Source organism: Anomaloglossus baeobatrachus, chromosome 1, assembly GCF_048569485.1.
Source record: "Anomaloglossus baeobatrachus isolate aAnoBae1 chromosome 1, aAnoBae1.hap1, whole genome shotgun sequence".
NCBI classification, from domain to species: Eukaryota; Metazoa; Chordata; class Amphibia; order Anura; family Aromobatidae; genus Anomaloglossus; species Anomaloglossus baeobatrachus.
Genome location: NC_134353.1, coordinates 944,823,769 through 944,848,475, shown reverse-complemented (window position 1 = coordinate 944,848,475; position 24,707 = coordinate 944,823,769). Strand labels below are relative to the sequence as shown.

The following is a 24,707-nucleotide window of genomic DNA, read 5'->3' as shown; positions in this document are numbered from 1 at the left end:
ATCACCCCCAGTGTATAACATCCGGCCCCATCACCCCCAGTGTATAACATCCGGCCCCATCACCCCCAGTGTATAACATCCGGCCTCATCACCCCCAGTGTATAACATCCAGCCCCATCACCCCCGGTGTATAACATCCAGCCCCATCACCCCCGGTGTATAACATCCAGCCCCATCACCCCCAGTGTATAACATCCAGCCCCATCACCCCCAGTGTATAACATCCGGCCCCATCACCCCCAGTGTATAACATCCGGCCCCATCACCCCCAGTGTATAACATCCAGCCCCATCACCCCCAGTGTATAACATCCGGCCTCATCACCCCCAGTGTATAACATCCGGCCCCATCACCCCCAGTGTATAACATCCAGCCCCATCACCTCCAGTGTATAACATCCGGCCCCATCACCCCCGGTGTATAACATCCAGCCCCATCACCCCCGGTGTATAACATCCAGCCCCATCACCCCCAGTGTATAACATCCAGCCCCATCACCTCCAGTGTATAACATCCAGCCCCATCACCCCCGGTGTATAACATCCGGCCCCATCACCCCCAGTGTATAACATCTGGCCCCATCACCCCCAGTGTATAACATCCGGCCCCATCACCCCCAGTGTATAACATCTGACTCCATCACATTGGTTGTATAAATAACTTTTAAATAATGGATGGTTGTGTGATGTATAGGGTAAATAGGTAAACATGTACATACTGTATAAAGACAAAAGAAAGTAAACCGGTTTTGTGTGAGTAAAGGCTCCAAGATGTGACAGTATGGGAGTCTCACAAAGGGAGAACTAAGCCAGTGCAAACAAATGAGCAGACCGAGGGGCAAAACCAAATCACATTTGCACGTAACCATTATAATATGTTAATACACCTGTAACCATTGACTTTTCTGGCATCAGGTGACAAATCTGCACTAAAAAAAAGCAGTAAAAACGTAAGGTGTGCACAGAGCCCAATGGGTGACGCTGGCCTCAGTGATCAGACCTGGGCTGAAGGGTGAACGACTCCCACAATACAATGTAACGAGGGATGGTCACAATGTGGCAGGTTCACGAGGTTCTGCGGTGTAATGTCTCTGTACAGAAATAGCTTCTCTGTACAGAAATAGGTTTGTTTGTTGGCGCTTTACCATCTCTGACGTCTGAGCCTGACCCCAGCAGGTGATAACATCACATATATACCATATATATATACTACTGAGCAGATACAGGGTAGACCACAGACGTCCTGGCGTACAACTACTGACAGGAAGGAACCGGTCGCTTGGTCAGTACAAAACATAGAAGTGAGACAGTAACAGAACCGTCACTAACAAAAATGAGAACAATGTGACGTCCAAATAACGTGAGGGGGGACCGCAGGGGACAATAGAGACCGGCCACAACTATACGAGGGTCCTAAGAGGGTAAATTAACCTTGGGGCTGGGACTAAGACAAGATTTAGGGTAATAAAATTGTCACATGAAAAGCAAAAAAATAGTAAAAAAAAAGGGAAAAAATTTAATTAGTATTTTCTTTTGGGGGATAAGGGACTGGTGGAGGGGACTGGTGGTCCACGGATTAGGGGATGTAAAATATTTGCTTTGCTCCGAGCCCTGGTAACTTACACTACCCCGGGCGAAGACTGATAAAGTAAGACAAAACCAGGGATGGTGGAGTTACATTAGGAAGAAAAGTGGAGATCCGCGATGGCGCACAACAGCGGGGTGCCAGGTGTGGGTCCGAAGGGCATGAGCGTACAAAGTTTATGACCAGGATCAGGATGTTGTATACACAGAAATACAATGTCTGGAGAATCCCGTCACTTACTGGAGATCTACAGAATCGGATAAGTGGCTTCCATCTCCTACTTTTCTTCAATCTGAACCTGACTTCAACTGGAGTACAGATGATGGCAGTGATGGGTCAGAACTGGGCCCTCTAAAGGCTGCTTTACACGGTACGACCGATTGTGCGATTTCACAATCGATCGTACCCGCCCCCGTCCTTTTTGCGTCACGGGCAAATCGCTGCCCGTGTCGCACAAAGTCAGTAACCCCCGTCACACATACTTACCTCTCGTGCGACCTCGCTGTGGGCGGCGAACGTCCACTTCCTGGAGTGGGAGGGACGTTTGGCGTCACAGCGACGTCACACGGCCGCCGGCCAATAGAAGCGGAGGGGCGGAGATGAGCGGGACGTAAACATCTCGCCCACCTCCTTCCTTCCACATAGAGCCGGCGGCGGCCGCGGGAGGCAGGTGAGCTGCTCATCGTTCCCGTGGTGTCACACGGAGCGGCGTGTGCTACCACGGAAACGATGGTCAACTAAATTAAACGATATTATGGAACCTAGCGAGCAGTACCCGACTCACGATTTGTGAGCGATACTGCGTCGCTAGGAGGTGTCACACAGGCCGGCATCGCCAGCGATGCCGGATGTGCGTCACAAAAACCGTGACCCCGACGATCTATCGCACGATAGATTGCCTGGTGTAAAGCAGCCTTTAGTCTTCTGCTTATCAGAACCATCTCCTGCAGTATTCTAGTGAGCCATAGGTGCGGAGCTGACCCATCACTGCCATCAGCTGTACTCCAGTTCTCATATCGGTGCATCTGGAGGCTGGCAAGATTGGGGGGGGAGCAAGGGGTTTTGTTTGCAGTAATTAAAACAAATTTCCTAGTAAAGTGATTTGCAAAGTTTCTTACCTTTACAAGAATATTCAATCTTGTGGTTTTTTGTAATGGTAATCTGTTTTGTGACCTAAGAACAAGTGTCCTCTTTCCCTGCAGCGCCTCCAGAGGAGAAATGAGGCATTACATCTGTCCTACTGTAATCAGTACTGTTCTTACACTGCAGGGATGTGCTCGGTTCTCTAAATGTAGTGGTGGATTAACACCGGTGCACCGGAGCTGCCCGACAATCCCGAAAACTAATGCTCTGACATCAGGGCAAACGAGGCCAAGGGATTTGGCTATTCCTAATGTCAGGAGGAATGGAGGGCACACAATTACTGTGCTAATATATTAGTAATTATGAGATTAGACGCCGTGTGCGCTATATTTACACCGAGGCCTCGGGGCCTCACCTGCCTCCTGTAATAAAGCTCGTCACCATGACACAACATACATAAACAGATGGAGGAATGGCTGGAATGACAGCGACACGCAAAAGTATGAATATATATGTATATAGATGTTGTTGTCTGTAGTTACCAAGTGTTTGTGTAGGGGCTGTACATGTCCTGGGTGTTGTCTGGGTATGGCGGGGGGTGAGAGCGGTGTTGTTTGTGTGTTGCGTTGTGTGTGTTGCGTTGTTTGTGGAGCGCTGTGTGTCTGTAGCGTTTGTGTGTGTGTTGCGCGGTTTGTGTGTGTGTGTGTGGTGTGTTTTGGTGGGAGGTATGTTTTGTGCAATGTGTGTGTTGTGCGGTATGTGCATATATTTGTGTGTGCCGCGGTGTTTGTGTGTTGGGTGTTGTGTGTGTGCGGCGTTGTCTCTGTGTGTGGGTGTCTGTGTAGGGCGGTGTTTGTGGTTCCCAGTGTGTGTGTGGTGTGTTGTGCAGTGCGTGTGTGGCGGTGTGTCTGTGTGTGTGTTCTGGGGGGAGGTGTGCACCCCCCATCGTGCTCCATCCCCCATGCTGCACACCCCCCTTCGTGCTCCATCCCCAATGCTGCGCACCCCCCATCGTGCTCCATCCCCAATGCTGCGCACCCCCCATCGTGCTCCATCCCCCATCGTGCTCCATCCCCCATGCTGCGCACCCCCCATCGTGCTCCATCCCCCATGCTGCGCACCCCCCATCGTGCTCCATCCCCCATGCTGCGCACCCCCCATCGTGCTCCATCCCCCATGCTGCGCACTCCCCATCGTGCTCCATCCCCCATGCTGCGCATTCCCCATCGTGCTCCATCCCCCATGCTGTGCACTCTCAAATGTGCTCCATCCCCCATGCTGCGCACTCCCAAACGTGCTCCATCCCCCATGCTGCGCACTCCCAAACGTGCTCCATCCCCCATGCTGCGCATTCCCCATCGTGCTCCATCCACCATGCTGCGCACTCCCAAACGTGCTCTATCCCCCATGCTGCGCACTCCCAAACGTGCTCCATCCCCCATGCTGTGCACCCCCCATCGTGCTCCACAGTCACACATCAGACAGTATACACGCACACATGCACTCACACCCCACTTCTGCCTGTGCCCTCCGGTGGGCGGTCCCAGCAGCCATGCTGCACACAGTGCTCCTCTGCCTTCTGCCGACACGAACACACCCGATCGCATATACGCTCACACCCAATCGCATACACGCACACACACATTGACGATATTGCACATACGCGCTCACACTCACAACATCCGGAGATAGCACATGCTTCTGGCCATGTGATCTTCTGGCAGGTCCTGGAAGGTCACTGCACAGTATCGCCGCCGAGAAGCAAGCGATATCACTGGATGTTGTGAGTGTGTGGATGCGATCTGATGTGTGTGTGAGGTGTGTGTGAGAGTGAGTGTGATCTGATGTGTGTGTGTGTGTCTGTTCTTGTGTGTTCCGCCGCTGCAGGACTTTGATGCGCTACACAATATTACTCGGTGTACCAAGGTTACCAGCGTACCCTGCCCCCCGCTCGCACGGGAGCCCACACCAGCGTACGCCAGCAACCCCAGCAATGCGAGGGTATGTGTCGGCTGGGTTGCCGGCGTACGCTGATGTGGGCTCCCGGGGGTACAGTACTCACCTGGGAGTCGGTGCTCCGTGTCTTTTCGGGGAATGCGTGCGGGGGCGGGGCCAGAGCGAGCGTGCAATGCGTGAGGGGGGCGGGGCGTGGCCGAGTTGCCAATGCGTGCAGGGGGCCGGGGCGAGGGGCCAATCCGTGTGGGGGCGGAGCCTGGGCGAGCGGCCAATCCGTGCGGTGCGGGGGCGGAGGCGACGCGAGCGGTCAATCCGTGCGGGGGGGTGGAGCCGAGGCGAGGTGAGCGGCCAATGAGACGCTTGTCGCGGTAAGGACAGAATTTTGGAGCATGACAGACAGACAGACAGAATAAGGCAATTATATATCTATATATCTATATATCTATATCTATTATATATCTATATATATATATCTATATATATATATATATATATATATATATATATATATATATATATATTATATATGTATATATCTATATATATATATATATATATATATATATATATAGTTTCCGCCTGTCTGCTTCAAAACGTGTGGTTAACACGGAAGTTCCAGAACTAATCAAGAAATTAAGAAGTAAGATTGAAGTGAGGGTGACCCAAACCGAGGATTTGTTGTAACTGGCACCTCTGTATTGGAAACACCCACTAACGTCACTCCTGCTGCAGCGCCTCTGCAGGGGAGTTTTGGCATTACACCTCTATATACTTGCCCAGTACAAATTTTCTTTTTCAGGTGCTGTGGTTAAAGCTTACCTGTAGATTAAGCTGCCATGTGTGCACATGAGAAACTAAGATATTTCTTTTATTCTGCATTTTTCGCCAATTTTTCCCCTCTGCAGGGTTGATGTCTTAATTTTCAGTCTTCTTTGAGCTGGTGGGTTGAGACTATTATGTTTACCATATATAGCACACACAGAAAAGATGGATTCCTCCTCTCCTGTGTTTATGTAGCCCCCATTCAAACAAAGCAGAAGTATGAAGGACATTGTACAGCAGTACTGAGGAGTGTAACTGTGAATCCAGCTCTGAGGGGTGATAAAACACTAGAAGCAGCATTATGGAGGACAATATACATCAGTACTAAGCAGTGTATCTGTGAATACAGCTCTGAGGTGAGACAGAACACTAGAAGCAATCGTATGGATGACATTATACAGCAATACTGAGCAGTGTAACTGTGGAGCCAGCTTTGGTGTGAAATAAAAAACTAGAAAACAGCATCATGGAAAACATTATACAGCAGTATTGAGCAGTGTAACTGTAAATCCAGCTCTGAGGTGAGATAAAACACTACAAACAGCAGTATGGAGGACGTTATACACAAGTACTGAGCAGTGTATCTGTGAATCCAGCACTGAAGTGAGATAAAACACTAGAAGCAGCAGTATGGAGGACAATATACTGCAGTACTGAGCAGTGTTACTGTAAATCCAGCTCTGAGAGAAGATAAAACACTAGAAGCAGCAGTATGGAGGACATTATACTGCATTACTGAGCACTGTAATTGTAAATCCAGCACTGTAGTGAGATAAAACACTAGAAGCAGCAGTATGGAGGACATTATACAGCCATACTGAGCAATGTTACTGTGAATCCAGCTCTGAAGTGAGATAAAACACTACAAACAGCAGTATGGAGGACATTATACAGCAGTACTGAGCAGTGTTACTGTGAATCCAGCTGTGGGGTGATGTAAAGTAGAAAACAGCAGCATGGGAGACATTATACAGCAGTACTGAGTAGTGTTGCTCTAAGTCCAGCTCTGGGGTGAGATAAACACCTACTACAAAGCAGTAACATAGAGAATATTATAAAGGAGTGCCGAGTAGTCTAGCTGTGAATCCAGAACTGAAATGAGATAAAACACTTACTGGAATGCAGACCATTTTATATCAGTACTAAGCAGTGTAGCTGGGAATCCAGCTCTTGGGTAAGATGAAACCCTCAATAGAAAGCAGCAGGATGGAGGGCATTATACAGCAGTACTTAGCAATGTAGCTGTGAATCCAGCACAGTCTGCCTCTCCCTCTCTGCTCTTTTATCCTTTGCTCTATAGACTTCATATAGCGGCTGTAATCTATCAGTATGAAGCCCTATGAGGAGACATCCGAAGCATGCAGAAAAAAAAGCAACAAATGCGAGCCGAGGTCCGGAGCTTTTTTCCATACTTGATACATGACGCGGCTGCTCCTCGTGTCTCGGCGCCGCTGATCCTCTAATTGCTCCTTATTATTTCCTTACTTAGTGTCACGACTTCCTTTTAACATTCTTAAGATTTGCCGACATTTCGCGCCTCCTTTAATTGCCGCCTTGTGGCTCTGCGTTCTTGCACGGTGCCGATGATCTGCTGCTCACGGGCCCCTGACGACCTCACGGCCTACAGATTAATCTGAGCACCTGGGAGCCAAGTGAAGTAATTACCAGCGTCTTGGAAGGAAGTAACGAGAGTTTACATTTCATCCGCCGCTCCGGAAATTTATGAATGTGCTCGGGTGACCTTATTAAAACCAAAGTGTGAGATGTAGAAGGCAGATTGTGAAGTTTATAGCTTCCTGCACTGCGTGGAGCTGCCGTAAATATGAGGATCCGCTGATTAATGGGTGGCTGATGGCTTTGTGGACCGCCGATCACAAGAACGAGGGTCCTAATGTCCTTGCCATGACTGGATCAGTGGTGAGCATGTGCAGCACTCAGCAGCAAATGGTCAACTTCCCTGCACTGCCCCCACAGGAAAAGTGAAGTATTGCACCCTGGGTCCTCCACAGAAAGAGGAGAGCTCTTTGTAGCTGCACTGGTTAGTAGATGGCAGATCCTCTGCATTAACTACTAGGGTGTATGGATTTGGGTTTTCTGCTACTGTTTTGTCAGGTTTTTGGTAGTTTTCCCCCTGCAGCTTTGGCCTTGTGTAGATTTATTATAAGTTCTGGCAGTCCTCAGTGTTGATAATGAATCCTCCGACGATGTCACGGGTGTCTCACAGGTGACAGACAGTCATGTGGTCTCTGGCCATAGAAGGTCACAGCGTCTGACTGTGCAGAATGCTCCCTGACTTTCCTGCTGTCAGTATTCATTGGCATAGGTAGCTTTTTTGGTGGATTCATCTCCCTCCCTTTAGTATCCAGCAGGAGCTCACCTTCCACCCAGCTGTTGATTATCAGTATCCCTTCCTTCTTTGGACTGGTGCTGGTGATATTTTCAGTTCCTTCAAGCCGAGGTTGCAAGCAGGTGGCTTGTACTCATCTGTGGTATTGTTGCTGAAAGCTCTGCTGAACTTCTACCTGAGTCATATATAGATTAGTAGTTCATGCATTTTCCTCTGTGTCCTTCTTGTGTCTTCTATAGTGTTTAATAGTAGTTTAGTTCCCTATTTAGGGCCCAGCACTAGGAAAACCTAGGGTCAGATATCAGGCTTAATGCATAGGTAAGGACGCTATCTAGGGTGGTTAGGGACCAGCAGTAGGTTTGGTCAGGGGTCACAATCTTCCCTTTTCCTAGACATAGGGTTTCCCTTCCCTTTCTCTTAGTACTTCCCAGTACATAGCGTCACAGTATCATATACTTATTTTTCCCCACTCTATGTCTCACGAACTCTGGGGAGAAGCTGCTGCAGGACATGGTTCTGATAAGAAGAGGACCCAGTGCTGACCCATAACTGCCATCATCTGCACTCTTCCCTTCCCTTTCGCTGTGCACTTGTTACTTCCCCCGTACCTAGCGTGACAACCGATCAGTGCTTAATTTTTAGGGTCTGTTTTGCTTCACCTCCTGCATTCTTATAAGTTATACATTTTATGATCACTGATTATGTGACCTGACGCTCCCGAAATGAATCGATAAACATAAAATGTAGCAGAGTGGATTTCTGACACTTATTCTATTGGGTGTTATAGTGACTCATTAGCTGTAGGTGTATTCCTATGGTAAACTACAGATATTCATAGTGCACTGAGATGTGCCACATTGCAAACTCAGCTCTGCTACATGTGTATTAAAATATAGCTAAGCTCAAATGTTACTAGTGGAACTGACCATCTGCATAGGATTATTGTCTTAAAGTGAACCTGTTGTGTCATGTCTACATGAAGAATAACAGTATTTCTGCCTATTAAATTACTTGTATGCTGCAAATCTTCCCTTTGTAGACACTACCTTTAATTTCCAGTTGCCTCTGAGCTGGTGGGTGGAGATGATAGGTGCTATGATGTTTCTCATACAGAATACACATGAGGGATTCCTCCATTCCTGTTTCTATGAAGCACGTGTTCAGAAAAGCGGTGGCATGGAGGACATTATACAGCAGTACTGAGCAGTGAAGCTGTGAATCCAGCTCTGGATGAGATAAAACACTTAATAAAAAGTAGTAGCATTGAGGACATTATGAAGCACTACTATGTAGTGAAGCTGTGAATCCAGCATTGGAGTGAGATAAAATACTAAAAAGCAGTAGCATGGAGGACATTATGAAACAGCAGTGAGCAGTGTAGCTGTGAATCCAGCATAACAGCAAGATTTACATATACTAGAAAGCAGCTGCATGGAGGACATTGTAAAGCAATACTAAGCATTGAAGCTGTGAATCCAGCTCTGGAGTGAGATAAACAGACTAGACAGTAGCAGCATGGAGAACATTATCCAGCAGCACTGAGCAGTGTAGCTGTTAATGCAACATTAGAGAGATTTATATATATATATATATATATATATATATACTAGAAAGTAGCAGCATGGAGGACATTATGCAGCAGCACTGAGCAGTGTAGCTATAAATGCAGCATTAGAGTAAGTGTTACATATACTAGAAAGCAGTACTAAGCATTGAAGCTGTGAATCCAGCTCTGGAGTGAGATAAACCTATACTAGAAAGTAGCAACATGGAGTACATTATGCAGCAATAGTGAGCAGTGTAGCTGTGAATGCAGCATAGCATGAGTTAATATATACTAGAAAGCAGCTGCATATAAGAGATTATATTGCAGTACTGGGCAGTGAAGCTGTGAAGTAAGCTCGGAGGGTAAATAAAACACTACAAAGCAGCACTGAGGACATTTTGTAGCACTACCGAGCAGTTTAGCTGTGAATGCAGCATTAGAGTGAGATTTACTAGAAAGCAGCTGCACGGAGAACATTATACAGCAATACTGAGCGGTGTAGTTATGATTTCAGCTCTTAGAGTAGATAAAACACTTACTAGAAAGCAGCATTGAGGGCATTATGCAGCAGTACTGAGCAGTTTAGCTGTGAATGCTGCATTAGAGTAAGATTTACATATACTAGAAAGCAGCTGCATCGAGGATATTATTCAGAAGTACTGAGCAGTGTAACTATGCTTTCAGCTTTGAGAGTAGATAAAACACCAACCAGAAAGTAGCATTGAGGACATTATGCAGCAGTACTGAGCAATGTAGCTGTGAATGCAGCATTAGAGTGAGATTTAGATATACTAGAAAGCAGCTGCATGGAGGATATTATTCAGCAGTACTGAGCAGTGAAGCTGTGAACTCAGCACTGGGGTGAGATAACACAATGTCTAGAAGGCCGCAGCATTCTCAGCCTTCATCTCTCTCTCTGCTCCTTCTCTTCATTAGACACCTCTAATATGATTCCTTTGTAAGCAGGCAGTCAGACTAACGGGGACTAGAGTTGGGTTTTTTTCAGCGTGATTGATGAGTTCAGGAAGCAGGGGGAGGGGAAAGACAGAAGTGTCTCATAAGTGGACAAAGAAGTGTCTCATAAGTGGAGAAAGAAGTGTGTCACAAGTGGAGAAAAAAGTGTGACAAGTGAAGAAAGAAATGTCCCACAAGTGGAGAAAGAAATGTCCCACAAGTGGAGAAAAAAAGTGTCTCCCAAGTGGAGAAAAAAAGTGTCTCCCAAGTGGAGAAAAAAAGTGTCTCCCAAGTGGAGAAAAAAAGTGTCTCCCAAGTGGAGAAAGACGTCTCTGATAAGTGGAAAAAGAAGTGTCTCATAAGTGGAGAAAGACGTCTCTGATAAGTGGAAAAAGAAGTGTCTCATAAGTGGAGAAAGCAGCACATTCCTCTGATAAAACATATATTATAAAGCTTCCTATATTCTGGGGGCAGCATAAAACTAAACTCAAGAAAACAATGTTGTACTTCAGAGAAATAAAGTTCCGGCTCTTGGAACAAGAGGAGGAAAATAAAAGTTAGTCCAAAAATGAAAAATGGTGCTGGTCAGTATGGGGGCAATAATTCATGTGAATATGACGGTTGTGCCGCAGCCGCCCCTGTGATGGGTGGCTGTGAGGCCGCCGGCGGAGGCTCGGTACTGCTGCGCTGCCACCGATACTGATTGAGATCTGATCTATTATATCTTTAATCCCAAGACGTTAGCGAATACTGCTTATCACGTTATTGCCGAAGACGACAGCTCTCGCATTTCCAGATTTACAGACCTCATAATCCAGGGAGGAGATTGGTTTTACCCGGCCGTTATTGTCTCGATTTTATCACCTTGTTCCAAATCACTTTAATATATTATTGCCTAAAATGTTCTCATCTTGTGGAGCCGGATGTGATATTCTGTGCGGCTTTTGTATAGCCATGGATCAACTACTTATTCCATCATCAGGGCATTGTGGGGCTGATTTACTAAGCTGCATGCGCCGTCTGTCTAGCAGACAGGGTAGCATAGTGTGCACTTTATGGCTGATGCAATGAATGGGAGTCAATGAAGAGTAAAATGTTATCTCCGTAAAGTAATGGAGTATGGTCTGTCCCCCAGAGACTGGGAAGTGACAAGGGAGCAGTATACAAGGTCTTATCTATGTGTATATTGTCACTATCCTGCCATATCTACCCCTTCACCAGTACAATAGATGTCACACTAGGTAGACCAGCAGAAATGGACTATAAGTGGCTTCCATCTCCTGTTTTTCCCCAGTTTATTTTCTGGCCTTCAACTGGAATACAGATGATGGCAGTTATGGGTCAGCACTAGGTCCTCTTCTTTTCAGAACCATCTCCTGCAGCAGCTTCTCCACAGAGCTAGTGAGACATAGAGTGGGGAAAATAAGTATTTGATACTGTCACGCTAGGTACGGGGAAAGTACCAAGCGAAAGGGAAAGGAAGCCCTGTGTCTCGGGAAGGGGAAGATTGTGACCCCTGACCAAACCTACTGCTGGTTCCTGGGGTCCCTCACCCCCCTAGATGGGTACTGCACCTATGCGCCAAGCCGGATACCTGACCCTAGGTATCCCTAATGCTGGATCCTAAATAGGGAACGGATGGGATGAGCTCTTCGTCAACCCCACTAAACACTATAGAAGAGACAAGGCTACTTATCTACAGATGACTCGGGTAGAAGTTCAGCAATGATACCACAGAGGAGTACAAGCCAACTGCTTTCAACCAAGGCTTGAATGAACTGAAAATATCACCAGCACCAGTCCAAGGAATGAAGAAGTATTTAAGCACCAAGATAATACTGATGATCAGCAGCTGGGTGGAAGGTGAACTCCTGCTTGGTCCAACAGGGGGAGATATGAAAATCCAGTAGAAAAGCTACCTATACCAATGATTACTGACAGCAGGAATAGTGGAAAGTCTGCGAGCATTCTGTGCAGCCAAATGCTCTGACCTCCTATGGCCAGAAACCACAAGACTGTCTGTCACCTGTGACAATAGAGCTGTCAGTAACTTCTCTGCTCTCTGAGGTGACTCTGCTCATTCTGACTCAGTCTATGCTGCAAAGCTGACAAGTGAGCGACAGAGAACAGGAAGAAGAAAACTACAATTTCTATATATTACATATGAATATTTCCAACACTTCCCTCCAGGATAAAATGTACACCCCCCCCCATGTATTTTTTTAAAATTATTATACATGCCCTTTAAGATAATTAGGAAAAAGCAAAGAGAAGGTTCTTTAAGTGCCGTGACTTTCACTTCTTATCATGGTAAATTCCATCCACGTCAGGCAGTGATGAAACATTTTCACACTTTGTCTTGTATCTACCACATTTATCCTGCGGCTTTCATTGAAGTTTCTCACTTCTTTTTTTCAAGATGTTAACGTTATTTCTTAGTACGTTAATGTTTTTTCTAAAATTCTGCCCACTGGTGACGTTATATAACCTGGAGAAGCAGAGAACTTTGTGTGCAAGGAAAATCCGAAAACTGATAATTTCCGTATGGGCGGAGGCAATATGGATTTAACGTTTGGGAATGTTCCTGAAATTCCCACACAAGTAATACTTTTATGAATGTGTATGGCTCCTAAAATCGTCTGGGGATTATAACTGGGACTGTCATACAGCTGAAAAGGACTTCTGGGTGGAGCATTGTACCATTTTCTGATTGGCTGGCTCACTTCACATTGCTCCTCCCACGTGTTCGTTCCAGCTGGATGCCAGGCTCAGTATTCAGCCCTCCAAACTCATATTCTGGGGGCTGTTATTAAAATTATAACAAGTATTTTCTCCAAATTCAGTGCAAAATGCCACTTTTATTGACTACTGCAGTCTAAAAATTATCCATCCGTCTCATGACAAGCGTCTTCAGTGCCTATTAGAACCCCTCTGGCTGTTATAACCTGCTGCAGACATGATGCATCGGCAGACACCAGCTTCTGGCAACTTTCCTGAGGGACCATCACCCATTCCTCATGGTCCAGTGGCCCCTAAGTCACTAGTATTCTTGGATTTGCAGATGCAACCACATTTTACAAATCCCATCAAATATTGTCTATTGGATTGAAGTCAAGCGATGGCCGTTCCAGGAGGTGCGGCCTGGAAAATTGAATGCCTCATGGGACATCTCCAGGAACCTCCCTATGTCATGGACAACTACATTCGCAGATGGGATTTGCCCAGGCAAGGCTTGTCCGGACAGCAGAGAGACCATAAAGGCAATCTTGGTCTGATCAGTAGGGAAGAGATGTGCGTGGAGGATGAAATGTATCTCACACTCAATAATGAAGCTCTCCTTGAGGTGTCTACCATAGCGTATCGGAAGTGGATGCTGAATCACCAGAGATTGGAGCATTAAGCTTTTTCCTCAAAGAGACCGACGGCCATGAGGAGGGTTGACCAAACAAGGAAGAGGCAGAAGCCAGGGCGGACATTGCAGTGGATAGACCCTGCAGCTGGGTTGCCACCACATTGATGGCCTGCATAACCTGGTCCTGATACTCACACTAAGAGCAGACCTATTCGTACAGGATTTCTACAGTAGACCAGGGATCCCTGGGACCTGACTTGTCAGCGAGGTCCATGGCCCGAACGTAATGTCACGCTGACGGATGTGGACCCCACGGGCCGGGCTTACCCTGGAAGTTCATGACTATGTGTCTACCGGGTCTTCACTAGAGTTTCAGATAGTGAAGATAGGCTGGTCTACTGGTAGACACCAGGTAACACTCGAGGGCTGTTGCCAAGATTGCTGCAGCTGACCGGAAAGTCAGAGACACTGGCATGAGGTGCCAGAGGGTGAGACAGAGGCATAGTCAAATGGTCCAAAGTCGGGGCAGCCGGTACACGGTCAGGTTTCAAAGCCAAGGTCTAGTGTGGAGAGGTCAGACAGGATGGGTAAGTGAGCCGGATCATTAACCGGAACCACGTTCGGGCAAAGAGTGGTGGGAGTAGTTACCTAAAATAGAGTTTGTTCGCACGAGATAGGTAAGGGAACCTATTTTATTTTCTATAGGGCTAAATTCCTGCACAGACCAGCCATGTCCCCGTAAGGCCAGATGAAATCCACATACAGAAGTAGCAGTGAAAGGAGTGCAACAGGCATCTCAAACGGGAGACCTGACACATATGAGAAACCCATAATGAGTGGGGCGGCTCTCTGAAAGTATGCAAGTAGCCACAGTGACACATTGTAGGCATCATTGACCACTGCTATGCTTCACTGTAGGAATTAGTGAGCCTGCGCCATGCTTCACTGTAGTGGTAGCAGAGCCTAGTGCGACAGAGCCAGTACCATAATTCACTCTAGGCATCACTGTGCTCCAGTTGTCCTTCACTATAGGCATCACTGAGCCAGCGCCGTTATTCAGTATCTGCATCACTGAGCTCCTGTCATGCTTCACTGTAGGCATCAGTGAGTTACCACTTTGCTTCACTGAAGGTATGATCTTCTTTTCAGCATTTGCTTTATTCCAACAAACTGTTGATCCATAGACCCAGGAAGATCCAGTTTTGTTTTATTGCTGGACAGAACAGAATCTTACATCTTCTGTGCTTTATTTTTATGATTTTGAGCATAATAGAAGCAACTTCTCTTGTGCTTTTGGGTCAGTGATATATTGGTGGATGGAGAACTTCAGTGTTTAGTCTGCGCCTTACTGTGCAAAGTGAAATGTCAGTTCCTTCTACCATCAGATCTCGCTACAGGTCTTTTATTGTGTCTGGATGGTTTTTGACCAACTGCCTCCTTAGGAATCCGATAGCAGCTTTTGACTGCGATTTTATCTGCCAAGTCCAGATCGTTTAGCCAGTGCTCCTATGTGACCTCTGCTTCCAGCCGTATCTCTAGAAACATTCAATGTCTTGGTTTCTTTCTTGTTTTGGCAAGCAATTAGCTCTTCTCTTAGAAATATGGCTAAGTCAAGAGAGCCATCCAAAACACTGACCTGCAACAAGCCCCCTAGCCAGTCCAGGTATTTGATGAGCTCTATCTCATGATTGAGACAAGAGACTAATCATTCCTGATACAAGTAATCAAGTCCTCATTTGCTAAATGTCTGCTCCTCTGAGATTTTCTATGCAAGGGGTGATTTATCCTGAGACTTCAGGAATCCGTAAAAGTGACATTTTGTGGAGAATTTAGAGAAACCTCTTTTTATATTCGTTGTTTTCTGGTGTTTCCCCCTCCTACTACATTGTCAATTATCTGATCCAGAGCTGCAGGTCACTTTTATTTTTGGGTTTTATAGTCTTAGACGGAAATTCCTAAAACCCCCCTCCAAGTAATGATTTACTGGTAATTTACTAATCTGTACCCAAAGTCAGAATTTCCACTCCCAAGCGTCCACCGCAAGGGAATCTGAAAATATGAGATATATCTGATGGACCGTAGAACTGAGCTATAACAACCAGACCTAGACGGGACAGAGCAGAATTATGTATGTATAAGGGGTGCAAAATGTGCCCAATTCATTACTACGGTGCACAACTCTCTGCTGATGGTGCCATGGCAGAGAAATAGGGCAAAGTTGGTGCAGAATGGACCTGAGGCATAGAGAAACTAGGTCGTATTGAAGTTGTAGTTTCACCAGTCTATATATGTCTAATAATAGACAACCCCCTTGGGTTTATTAGCGCAACATGCACAAACCGGGCATATTTCTATTATTTTTATAGGTTGGATTCTATCACCATATTGGTATTTACTATATATGTAACCTATTCTGCTCCTCGGGGGTGGAGCAAATTTTAGATCCGCCCCCAACTTTAATGCAGATTTTATGTAAATGCCTGATATAATAATTTTTCAATTTTTCAAATTTTTAAGACTGCTGGGAAGATTTTAGCTCACAGAGCATTGTATACACTGGATACAATGGTATCCAATTCTCAGCTGAGCGCAGAACGAGATATGTACAGGATAACGCCACCCTCTCTTAGAGCTGAATGTGGTTCGTGACCATCTCTCAGAGCAGAATGTGGCTCGTGACCCTCTTCCAGAGCTGAATGTGGCTCGTGACCCTCTCTGAGCTGAATGTGGCTCATGACCCTCTCTGAGCTGTATTTGGCTCATGACCCTCTCTCAGAGCTGAATGTGGCTTGTGACCCTCTCTCAGAGCTGAATGTGGCTCGTGACCCTCTTCCAGAGCTGAATGTGGCTCGTGACCCTCTCTGAGCTGAATGTGGCTCATGACCCTCTCTGAGCTGTATTTGGCTCATGACCCTCTCTCAGAGCTGAATGTGGCTTGTGACCCTCTCTCAGAGCTGGATGTGGCTCGTGACCCTCTCTCAGAGCTGAATGTGGCTTGTGACCCTCTCTCAGAGCTGAATGTGGCTCGTGACCCTCTCTAAGAGCTGAATGTGGCTCACGACCCTCTCTCAGAGCTGAATGTGGCTCATGACCCTCTCTCTCAGAGCTGAATGTGGCTCACGACCCTCTCTCAGAGCTGAATGTGGCTCACGACCCTCTCTCAGAGCTGTATTTGGCTCATGACCCTCTCTGAGCTGTATTTGGCTCATGACCCTCTCTCAGAGCGGAATTTGGCTCGTGACCCTCTCTCAGAGCTGAATGTGGCTTGTGACCCTCTTCCAGAGCTGAATGTGGCTCGTGACCCTCTCTCAGAGCTGAATGTGGTTCGTGACCCTCTCTCAGACCTGAATGTGGCTCGTGACCTTCTCTCAGAGCTGAATGTGGCTCATGACCCTCTCTGAGCTGTATTTGGCTCATAACCCTCTCTCTGAGCTGAATGGGGCTCGTGACCCTTTCTCAGAGCTGAATGTGGCTCGTGACCCTCTCTCAGAGCTGAATGTGGCTTGTGACCCTCTCTCAGAGCTGATTGTGGCTCGTGACCCTCTCTCAGAGCTGATTGTGGCTCGTGACCCTCTCTCAGAGCTGAATGTGGCTCACGACCCTCTCTCAGAGCTGTATTTGGCTCATGACCCTCTCTGAGCTGTATTTGGCTCATGACCCTCTCTCAGAGCGGAATGTGGCTCGTGACCCTCTCTCAGAGCTGAATGTGGCTTGTGACCCTCTTCCAGAGCTGAATGTGGCTCGTGACCCTCTCTCAGAGCTGAATGTGGTTCGTGACCCTCTCTCAGAGCTGAATGTGGCTTGTGACCCTCTCTCAGAGCTGATTGTGGCTTGTGACCCTCTCTCAGAGCTGTTTGTGGCTCGTGACCCTCTCTCAGAGCTGAATGTGGCTCACGACCCTCTCTCAGAGCTGTATTTGGCTCATGACCCTCTCTGAGCTGTATTTGGCTCATGACCCTTTCTGAGCTCTGAGCTGAATGTGGCTCGTTACCCTCTCTGAGGTGAATGTGGCTCGTGACCCTCTCTCAGAGCTTAATGTGGCTCATGACCATCTCTGAGGTGAATGTGGCTCGTGACCCTCTCTCAGAGCTGAATATGGCTCGTGACCCTCTCTCAGAGCTGAATGTGGCTCTCGACCCTCTCTCAGAGCTGAATGTGGCTCATGACCCTCTCTCAGAGCTGAATGTGGCTCACGACCCTCTCTGAGGTGAATGTGGCTCGTGACCATCTCTCAGAGCTGAATGTGCCTCACGACCCTCTCTCATAGCTGAATGTGGCTCGTGACCCTCTCTCAGACCTGATTATGGCTTGCGACCCTCTCTCCGAGCTGAATGTGGCTTGTGACCCTCTCTCAGAGCTGAATGTGGCTCGTGACCCTCTCTCAGAGCTGAATGTGGCTCGCGACCCTCTTTCAGAGCTGAATGTGGCTTGTGACCCTCTCTCAGAGCTGAATGTGGCTCGTGACCCTCTCTCAGAGCTGAATGTGGCTTGTGACCCTCTCTCAGAGCTGAATGTGGCTCATGACCCTCTCTGAGCTGTATTTGGCTCATGACCTTCTCTCAGAGCTGAATGTGGCTCATGACCCTCTCTGAGCTGTATTTGGCTCATGACCCTCTCTCTGAGCTGAATGTGGCTCGTGACCCTCTCTCAGAGCTGAATGTGGCTTGTGACCCTCTCTCAGAGCTGAATGTGGCTTGTGACCCTCTCTCAGAGCTGAATGTGGCTCATGACCCTCTCTCTGAGCTGAATGTGGCTCGTGACCCTCTCTCAGAGCTGAATGTGGCTTGTGACCCTCTCTCAGAGCTGAATGTGGCTTGTGACCCTCTCTGAGCTGAATGTGGCTCGTTACCCTCTCTGAGGTGAATGTGGCTCGTGACCCTCTCTCAGAGCTGAATGTGGCTCTCGACCCTCTCTGAGCTGAATGTGGCTCATGACCCTTTCTGAGCTGAATGTGCCTCATGACCCTCTCTCAGAGCTGAATGTGGCTCACGACCCTCTCTCAGAGGTGAATATGGCTCGTGACCCTCTCTCAGAGCTGAATGTGGCTCGTGACCCTCTCTCAGAGCTGAATGTGGCTTGTGACCCTCTCTCAGAGCTGAATGTGGCTCGTGACCCTCTCTCAGAGCTGAATGTGGCTCGTGACCCTCTCTCAGAGCTGAATGTGGCTCGTGACCCTCTCTCAGAGCTGAATGTTGATCGTGACCCTCTCTCAGAGCTGAATGTGGCTCGTGACCCTCTCTCATAGCTGATTTTGGCTCGTAACCCTCTCTCAGAGCTGATTTTGGCTCGTGACCCTCTCTCAGACCTGAATGTGGCTCGTGACCCTCTCTCAGAGCTGGATGTGGCTCGTGACCCTCTCTCAGAGCTGAATGGGGCTCGTGACCCTCTCTCAGAGCTGAATGTGGCTCGTGACCCTCTCTCAGACCTGAATGTGGCTCGTGACCCTCTCTCAGACCTGAATGTGGCTCGTGACCCTCTCTCAGACCTGAATGTGGCTTGTGACCCTCTCTCAGACCTGAATGTGGCTCGTGACCCTGTCTCAGACCTGAATGTGGCTCGTGACCCTGTCTCAGACCTGAATGTGGCTCGTGACCCTCTCTCAGAGCTGAATGTGTCTCGTGACTTTCTCTCAGACCTGAATGTGGCTCGTGACCCTCTCTCAGAGCTGAATGTGGCTTGTGACCCTCTCTCAGAGCTGAATGTGGCTCGTGACCCTCTCTCAGACCTGAATGTGGCTCGTGACCCTCTCTCAGAGCTGGATGTGGCTCGTGACCCTCTCTCAGAGCTGAATGGGGCTCGTGACCCTCTCTCAGAGCTGAATGTGGCTCGTGACCCTCTCTCAGACCTGAATGTGGCTCGTGACCCTCTCTCAGACCTGAATGTGGCTCGTGACCCTGTCTCAGACCTAAATGTGGCTCGTGACCCTGTCTCAGACCTGAATGTGGCTCGTGACCCTCTCTCAGCTGAATGTGGCTCATGACCCTCTCTCAGACCTGAATGTGGCTCGTGACCCTCTCTCAGAGCTGAATGTGGCTCGTGACCCTCTCTCAGACCTGAATGTGGCTCGTGACTTTCTCTCAGACCTGAATGTGGCTCGTGACCCTCTCTCAGAGCTGAATGTGGCTTGTGACCCTCTCTCAGAGCTGAATGTGGCTCGTGACCCTCTCTCAGACCTGAATGTGGCTCGTGACCCTCTCTCAGAGCTGGATGTGGCTCGTGACCCTCTCTCAGAGCTGAATGGGGCTCGTGACCCTCTCTCAGAGCTGAATGTGGCTCGTGACCCTCTCTCAGAGCTGAATGTAGCTCGTGACCCTTTTCCAGACCTGAATGTGGCTCGTGACCCTCTCTCAGAGCTGAATGTGGCTCGTGACCCTCTCTCAGAGCTGAATGTGGCTCGTGACCCTCTCTCAGAGCTGAATGGGGCTCGTGACCCTCTCTCAGAGCTGAATGGGGCTCGTGACCCTCTCTCAGAGCTGAATGTGGCTCGTGACCCTCTCTCAGAGCTGAATGTAGCTCGTGACCCTTTTCCAGACCTGAATGTGGCTCGTGACCCTCTCTCAGAGCTGAATGTGGCTCGTGACCCTCTCTCAGAGCTGGATGTGGCTCGTGACCCTCTCTCAGAGCTGAATATGTCTCGTGACCCTCTCTCAGAGCTGAATGTGGCTTGTGACCCTCTCTCAGAGCTGAATGTGGCTCGTGACCCTCTCTCAGAGCTGAATGTGGCTTGTGACCCTCTCTCAGAGCCGAATGTGGCTCATGACCCTCTCTCAGACCTGAATGTTGCTCGTGACCCTCTTTCAGACCTGAATGTGGCTCGTGACCCTCTCTAGAGCTGAATGTGGTTCTTGACCCTTTCTGAGAGCTGAATGTGGCTTGTGATCCTCTCCCAGAGCTGACTGGGGCTTGTGACCCTCTCTCAGAGCTGAATGTGGCTCGTGACCCTCTCTCAGAGCTGGATGTGGCTCGTGACCCTCTCTCAGACCTGAATGTGGCTCGTGACCCTCTCTCAGAGCTGAATGTGGCTCGTGACCCTCTTCCAGACCTGAATGTGGCTCGTGACCCTCTCTCAGAGCTGAATGTGGCTCGTGACCCTCTCTCAGAGCTGGATGTGGCTCGTGACCCTCTCTCAGACCTGAATGTGGCTCGTGACCCTCTTCCAGACCTGAATGTGGCTCGTGACCCTCTTCCAGACCTGAATGTGGCTCGTGACCCTCTCTCAGAGCTGAATGTGGCTCGTGACCCTCTCTCAGACCTGAATGTGGCTCGTGACCCTCTCTCAGAGCTGAATGTGGCTCGTGACCCTCTCTCAGAGCTGAATGTGGCTCGTGACCCTCTCTCAGAGCTGAATGTGGCTCGTGACCCTCTCTCAGAGCTGAATGTGGCTCGTGACCCTCTCTCAGACCTGAATGTGGCTCGTGACCCTCTCTCAGACCTGAATGTGGCTCGTGACCCTCTCTCAGAGCTGAATGTGGCTCGTGACCCTCTCTCAGAGCTGAATGTGGCTCGTGACCCTCTCTCAGAGCTGAATGTGGCTTGTGACCCTTTCTCAGAGCTGGATGTGGCTCGTGACCCTCTCTCAGAGCTGAATGTGGCTCGTGACCCTCTCTCAGACCTGAATGTGGCTCGTGACCCTCTCTCAGACCTGAATGTGGCTCGTGACCCTGTCTCAGACCTGAATGTGGCTCGTGACCCTCTCTCAGACCTGAATGTGGCTCGTGACCCTCTCTCAGACCTGAATGTGTCTCGTGACCCTCTCTCAGACCTGAATGTGGCTCGTGACCCTCTCTCAGAGCTGAATGTGGCTCGTGACCCTCTCTCAGAGCTGAATGTGGCTCGTGACCCTCTCTCAGAGCTGAATGTGGCTCGTGACCCTCTCTCAGAGCTGAATGTGGCTCGTGACCCTCTCTCAGAGCTGAATGTGGCTTGTGACCCTTTCTCAGAGCTGGATGTGGCTCGTGACCCTCTCTCAGAGCTGAATGTGGCTCGTGACCCTCTCTCAGACCTGAATGTGGCTCGTGACCCTCTCTCAGAGCTGAATGTGGCTTGTGACCCTTTCTCAGAGCTGGATGTGGCTCGTGACCCTCTCTCAGAGCTGAATGTGGCTCGTGACCCTCTCTCAGACCTGAATGTGGCTCGTGACCCTCTCTCAGACCTGAATGTGGCTCGTGACCCTGTCTCAGACCTGAATGTGGCTCGTGACCCTCTCTCAGACCTGAATGTGGCTCGTGACCCTCTCTCAGACCTGAATGTGGCTCGTGACCCTCTCTCAGAGCTGAATGTGGCTCGTGACCCTCTTCCAGACCTGAATGTGGCTCGTGACCCTCTCTCAGAGCTGAATGTGGCTCGTGACCCTCTCTCAGAGCTGAATGTGGCTCTCTTGGTTGTAAAGATGCAAGCTTTGTCGCACTTTTTACTCCCTTTTGCCAGACGTGCAACATTTTGTGCCGAATGCCACAAACAAGAGGAAAGACAAAATAAAGAGCGGTTTTGACTTTGCGCTATATTCATGAACCTCCCTCACCAATTTGGTGCAAAAGCACTGTAATGAATATAACAAGACAAAAAAAAGAAAAGCAACTTAAAAAGCCCCGCAAACATGCAAATGATGAGTAGGGGCCATGACTTATGCTGCAGAGGGGCACAGGAGCGGAAAGGGAACTTGTCTATTAATAGTGCTGCGTTCTGGCAGGTTACCAGTGTTATTATCAGACCTTCCCTCCACACAAACCTCTAACTTCTTCTTTACAGTTTTGATTTCACTGATCGCCCTCCTAGCAATAAATCACTTGTTTGTAAACTCCCTAAAATATCCTTCTGCAATCTGTGTCCTGTACGGAGGGTTTACACCGTCCAAGACCGGAAAAATGTGTCTACTCAGTGATTTGGCTTCACATGACCACTGCAGCCAATCACAACCTGCAGCGGTCATCTACCTTTTGAATGAAGCAGGCTTCCATGGCGACCTGAGCTGGGTAGATTGAGGGGCTGGATGGTGAGTTTTGTTTCTGCTCGTTATTTTTAAAACCATCAGTGCCTAAAAAGAAAATGATTTTTGGAAACTTCTTTATAACTCTTCTACTTGTAATAAATTTACAAACAATTTTGAAGCTTTTATGATTCTTGTTTTTTTTTCTTTTCCTTTCAGTCTCTTCTGTATCTTCAGGAAATATTCCCAGCAGTACAAGCCGCAGAAACGGCAGTCAGCCGGGACCCAAAGTTTGTAGAGGCCTGGCAGACGTTGGGACGGGCACAGCTGGGACTCGGGGAGATATCGATGGTGAGTCAATAACTTTTGTATATCACCAATGTAAAAGCACGAGCCACTGTCTGCACCTTGGACTTGATTACCTTTGTAGACACATTACACTTCCCTGTGCTCTTTTTGCTAGACTGACTTCTGTGCACACACCCTTCTTGCACAGAAGATATAGAGACTTCCTCCATACATTGGTGCAGAGGCTGCTGTAATCACAGGACTTAGCTTCCTTCATAAACACATTCCTCTTCCCTGTGCTCTTTCTAGTAGACTGACTTCTGTGCACATACCCTTCTTGCACAGAATATATAGGGAGGCTGCCTGCTACATCGGTGCAGAGGCTGCTGTAAACACAGGACTTAGTTACCTTCGTAGACACATTACACTTCCCTATGCTTTTTTAGTAGACTGACGTCTGTGCTCACACCCTTCTTGCACAGAATATATAGGGAGGCTACCTGCTACATTGGTGCAGAGGCTGCTGTAATCACAGGACTTAGTTACCTTCGTAGACGCATTACACTTCCCTGTGCTCTTTCTAGTAGACTGATTTCTGTGCTCACACCATTCTCATACAGAATATATAGGGAGGCTACCTGCTACATTGGTTCAGAGGCTGCTGTAATCACAAGACAGTTCCCTTCATAGACACATTATACTTCCCTACGCTGGCTCACATTACATTTCCCTAGTTGACTGACTTCTGTGCTCACACCCTTCTTGCACAGAATATATAGGAGGCTGCCTGCTTACATTGGTGCAGAGGCTGCTGTAATCACAGGACTTCCATTCATAAACACATTCCCGGTTTAAATTGTTACATTTCTTCTTTATTTTTCTTACCTACCTTTTGAATAAAGAGTAAGTAAAAGTGACTCAAGTCTCCTTCCGCTCTGCTCCATAACGACATGAATGGAGTTTGCACCTTGAAATTAAAAAGCAGCAAAAGGGTAAAAATCATTTAATTCCGGATGGGAAACGTTTTGTTCTTACTACTGTGTTTCCCCGAAAATACCCCTAACAGGAATTTTCTGCCTTTTCGGAGTAAGGCTTAAATATAAGTCATACCCCAAAAATAAGCCCTTGTCGCAGTTCAGTAGTGAAGTGTCCATGCAGCTAAAAAAGTTAAAGAATATTGCAGGTCACTTCATTATTGCAAGCGGACAGCCCCAAAAGAGAGAAAACAGACCCCACAATCATACTCGTCAGACTCTGAATGGGACACTGTGTAATGCACGAACCTGCGGTGGAACGCGTACACACGAGGACCTAGGACGCAGTGGAATGCAAGTGCTTGCAGTGGAACACCAAGGCTTTCCACTGTACGTCCTCGATGCGTTCCACCGCAGGTCCTCGATGCGTTCCACCGCAGGTCCTCGATGCGTTCCACCGCAGGTCCTCGATGCGTTCCACAGCAGGTCCTCAATGCGTTCCACAGCAGGTCCTCAATGCGTTCCACAGCAGGTCCTCAATGCGTTCCACAGCAGGTCCTCAATGCGTTCCACAGCAGGTCCTCGATGCATTCCACAGCAGGTCCTCGATGTGTGCCACGGCAGGTCCTCGATGCGTTCCACTGAAGGTCCTCGATGCGTTCCACTGCAGGTCCTCGATGCGTTCCACTGCAGATCTTCGATGGGTTCCACCGCAGGTCCTCGATGGGTTCCACCGCAGGTCCTCGATGGGTTCCACCGCAGGCCCTCGATGTGTTCCACAGCAGGTCCTCGATGCGTTCAACCGCAGGTCCTCGATGCGTTTCACCGCAGGTCCTAGATGCGTTCCACGGAGATGCTCGATGCGTTCCACGGCA

General features: G+C 48.4%; 1 protein-coding gene across 1 annotated transcript in view; it reads left to right on the top strand.

Moving 5' to 3' along the window:
• The window catches only part of TTC33 (tetratricopeptide repeat domain 33), a 163,148-nt gene that overhangs the window by 107,916 nt on the left and 30,525 nt on the right, over nt 1–24,707 (top strand). The window contains exon 4 of the mRNA XM_075328794.1: nt 22,790–22,921. Coding sequence (XP_075184909.1) covers nt 22,790–22,921 — 132 coding nt within the window. The remainder of the gene's footprint in view (nt 1–22,789; nt 22,922–24,707) is intronic.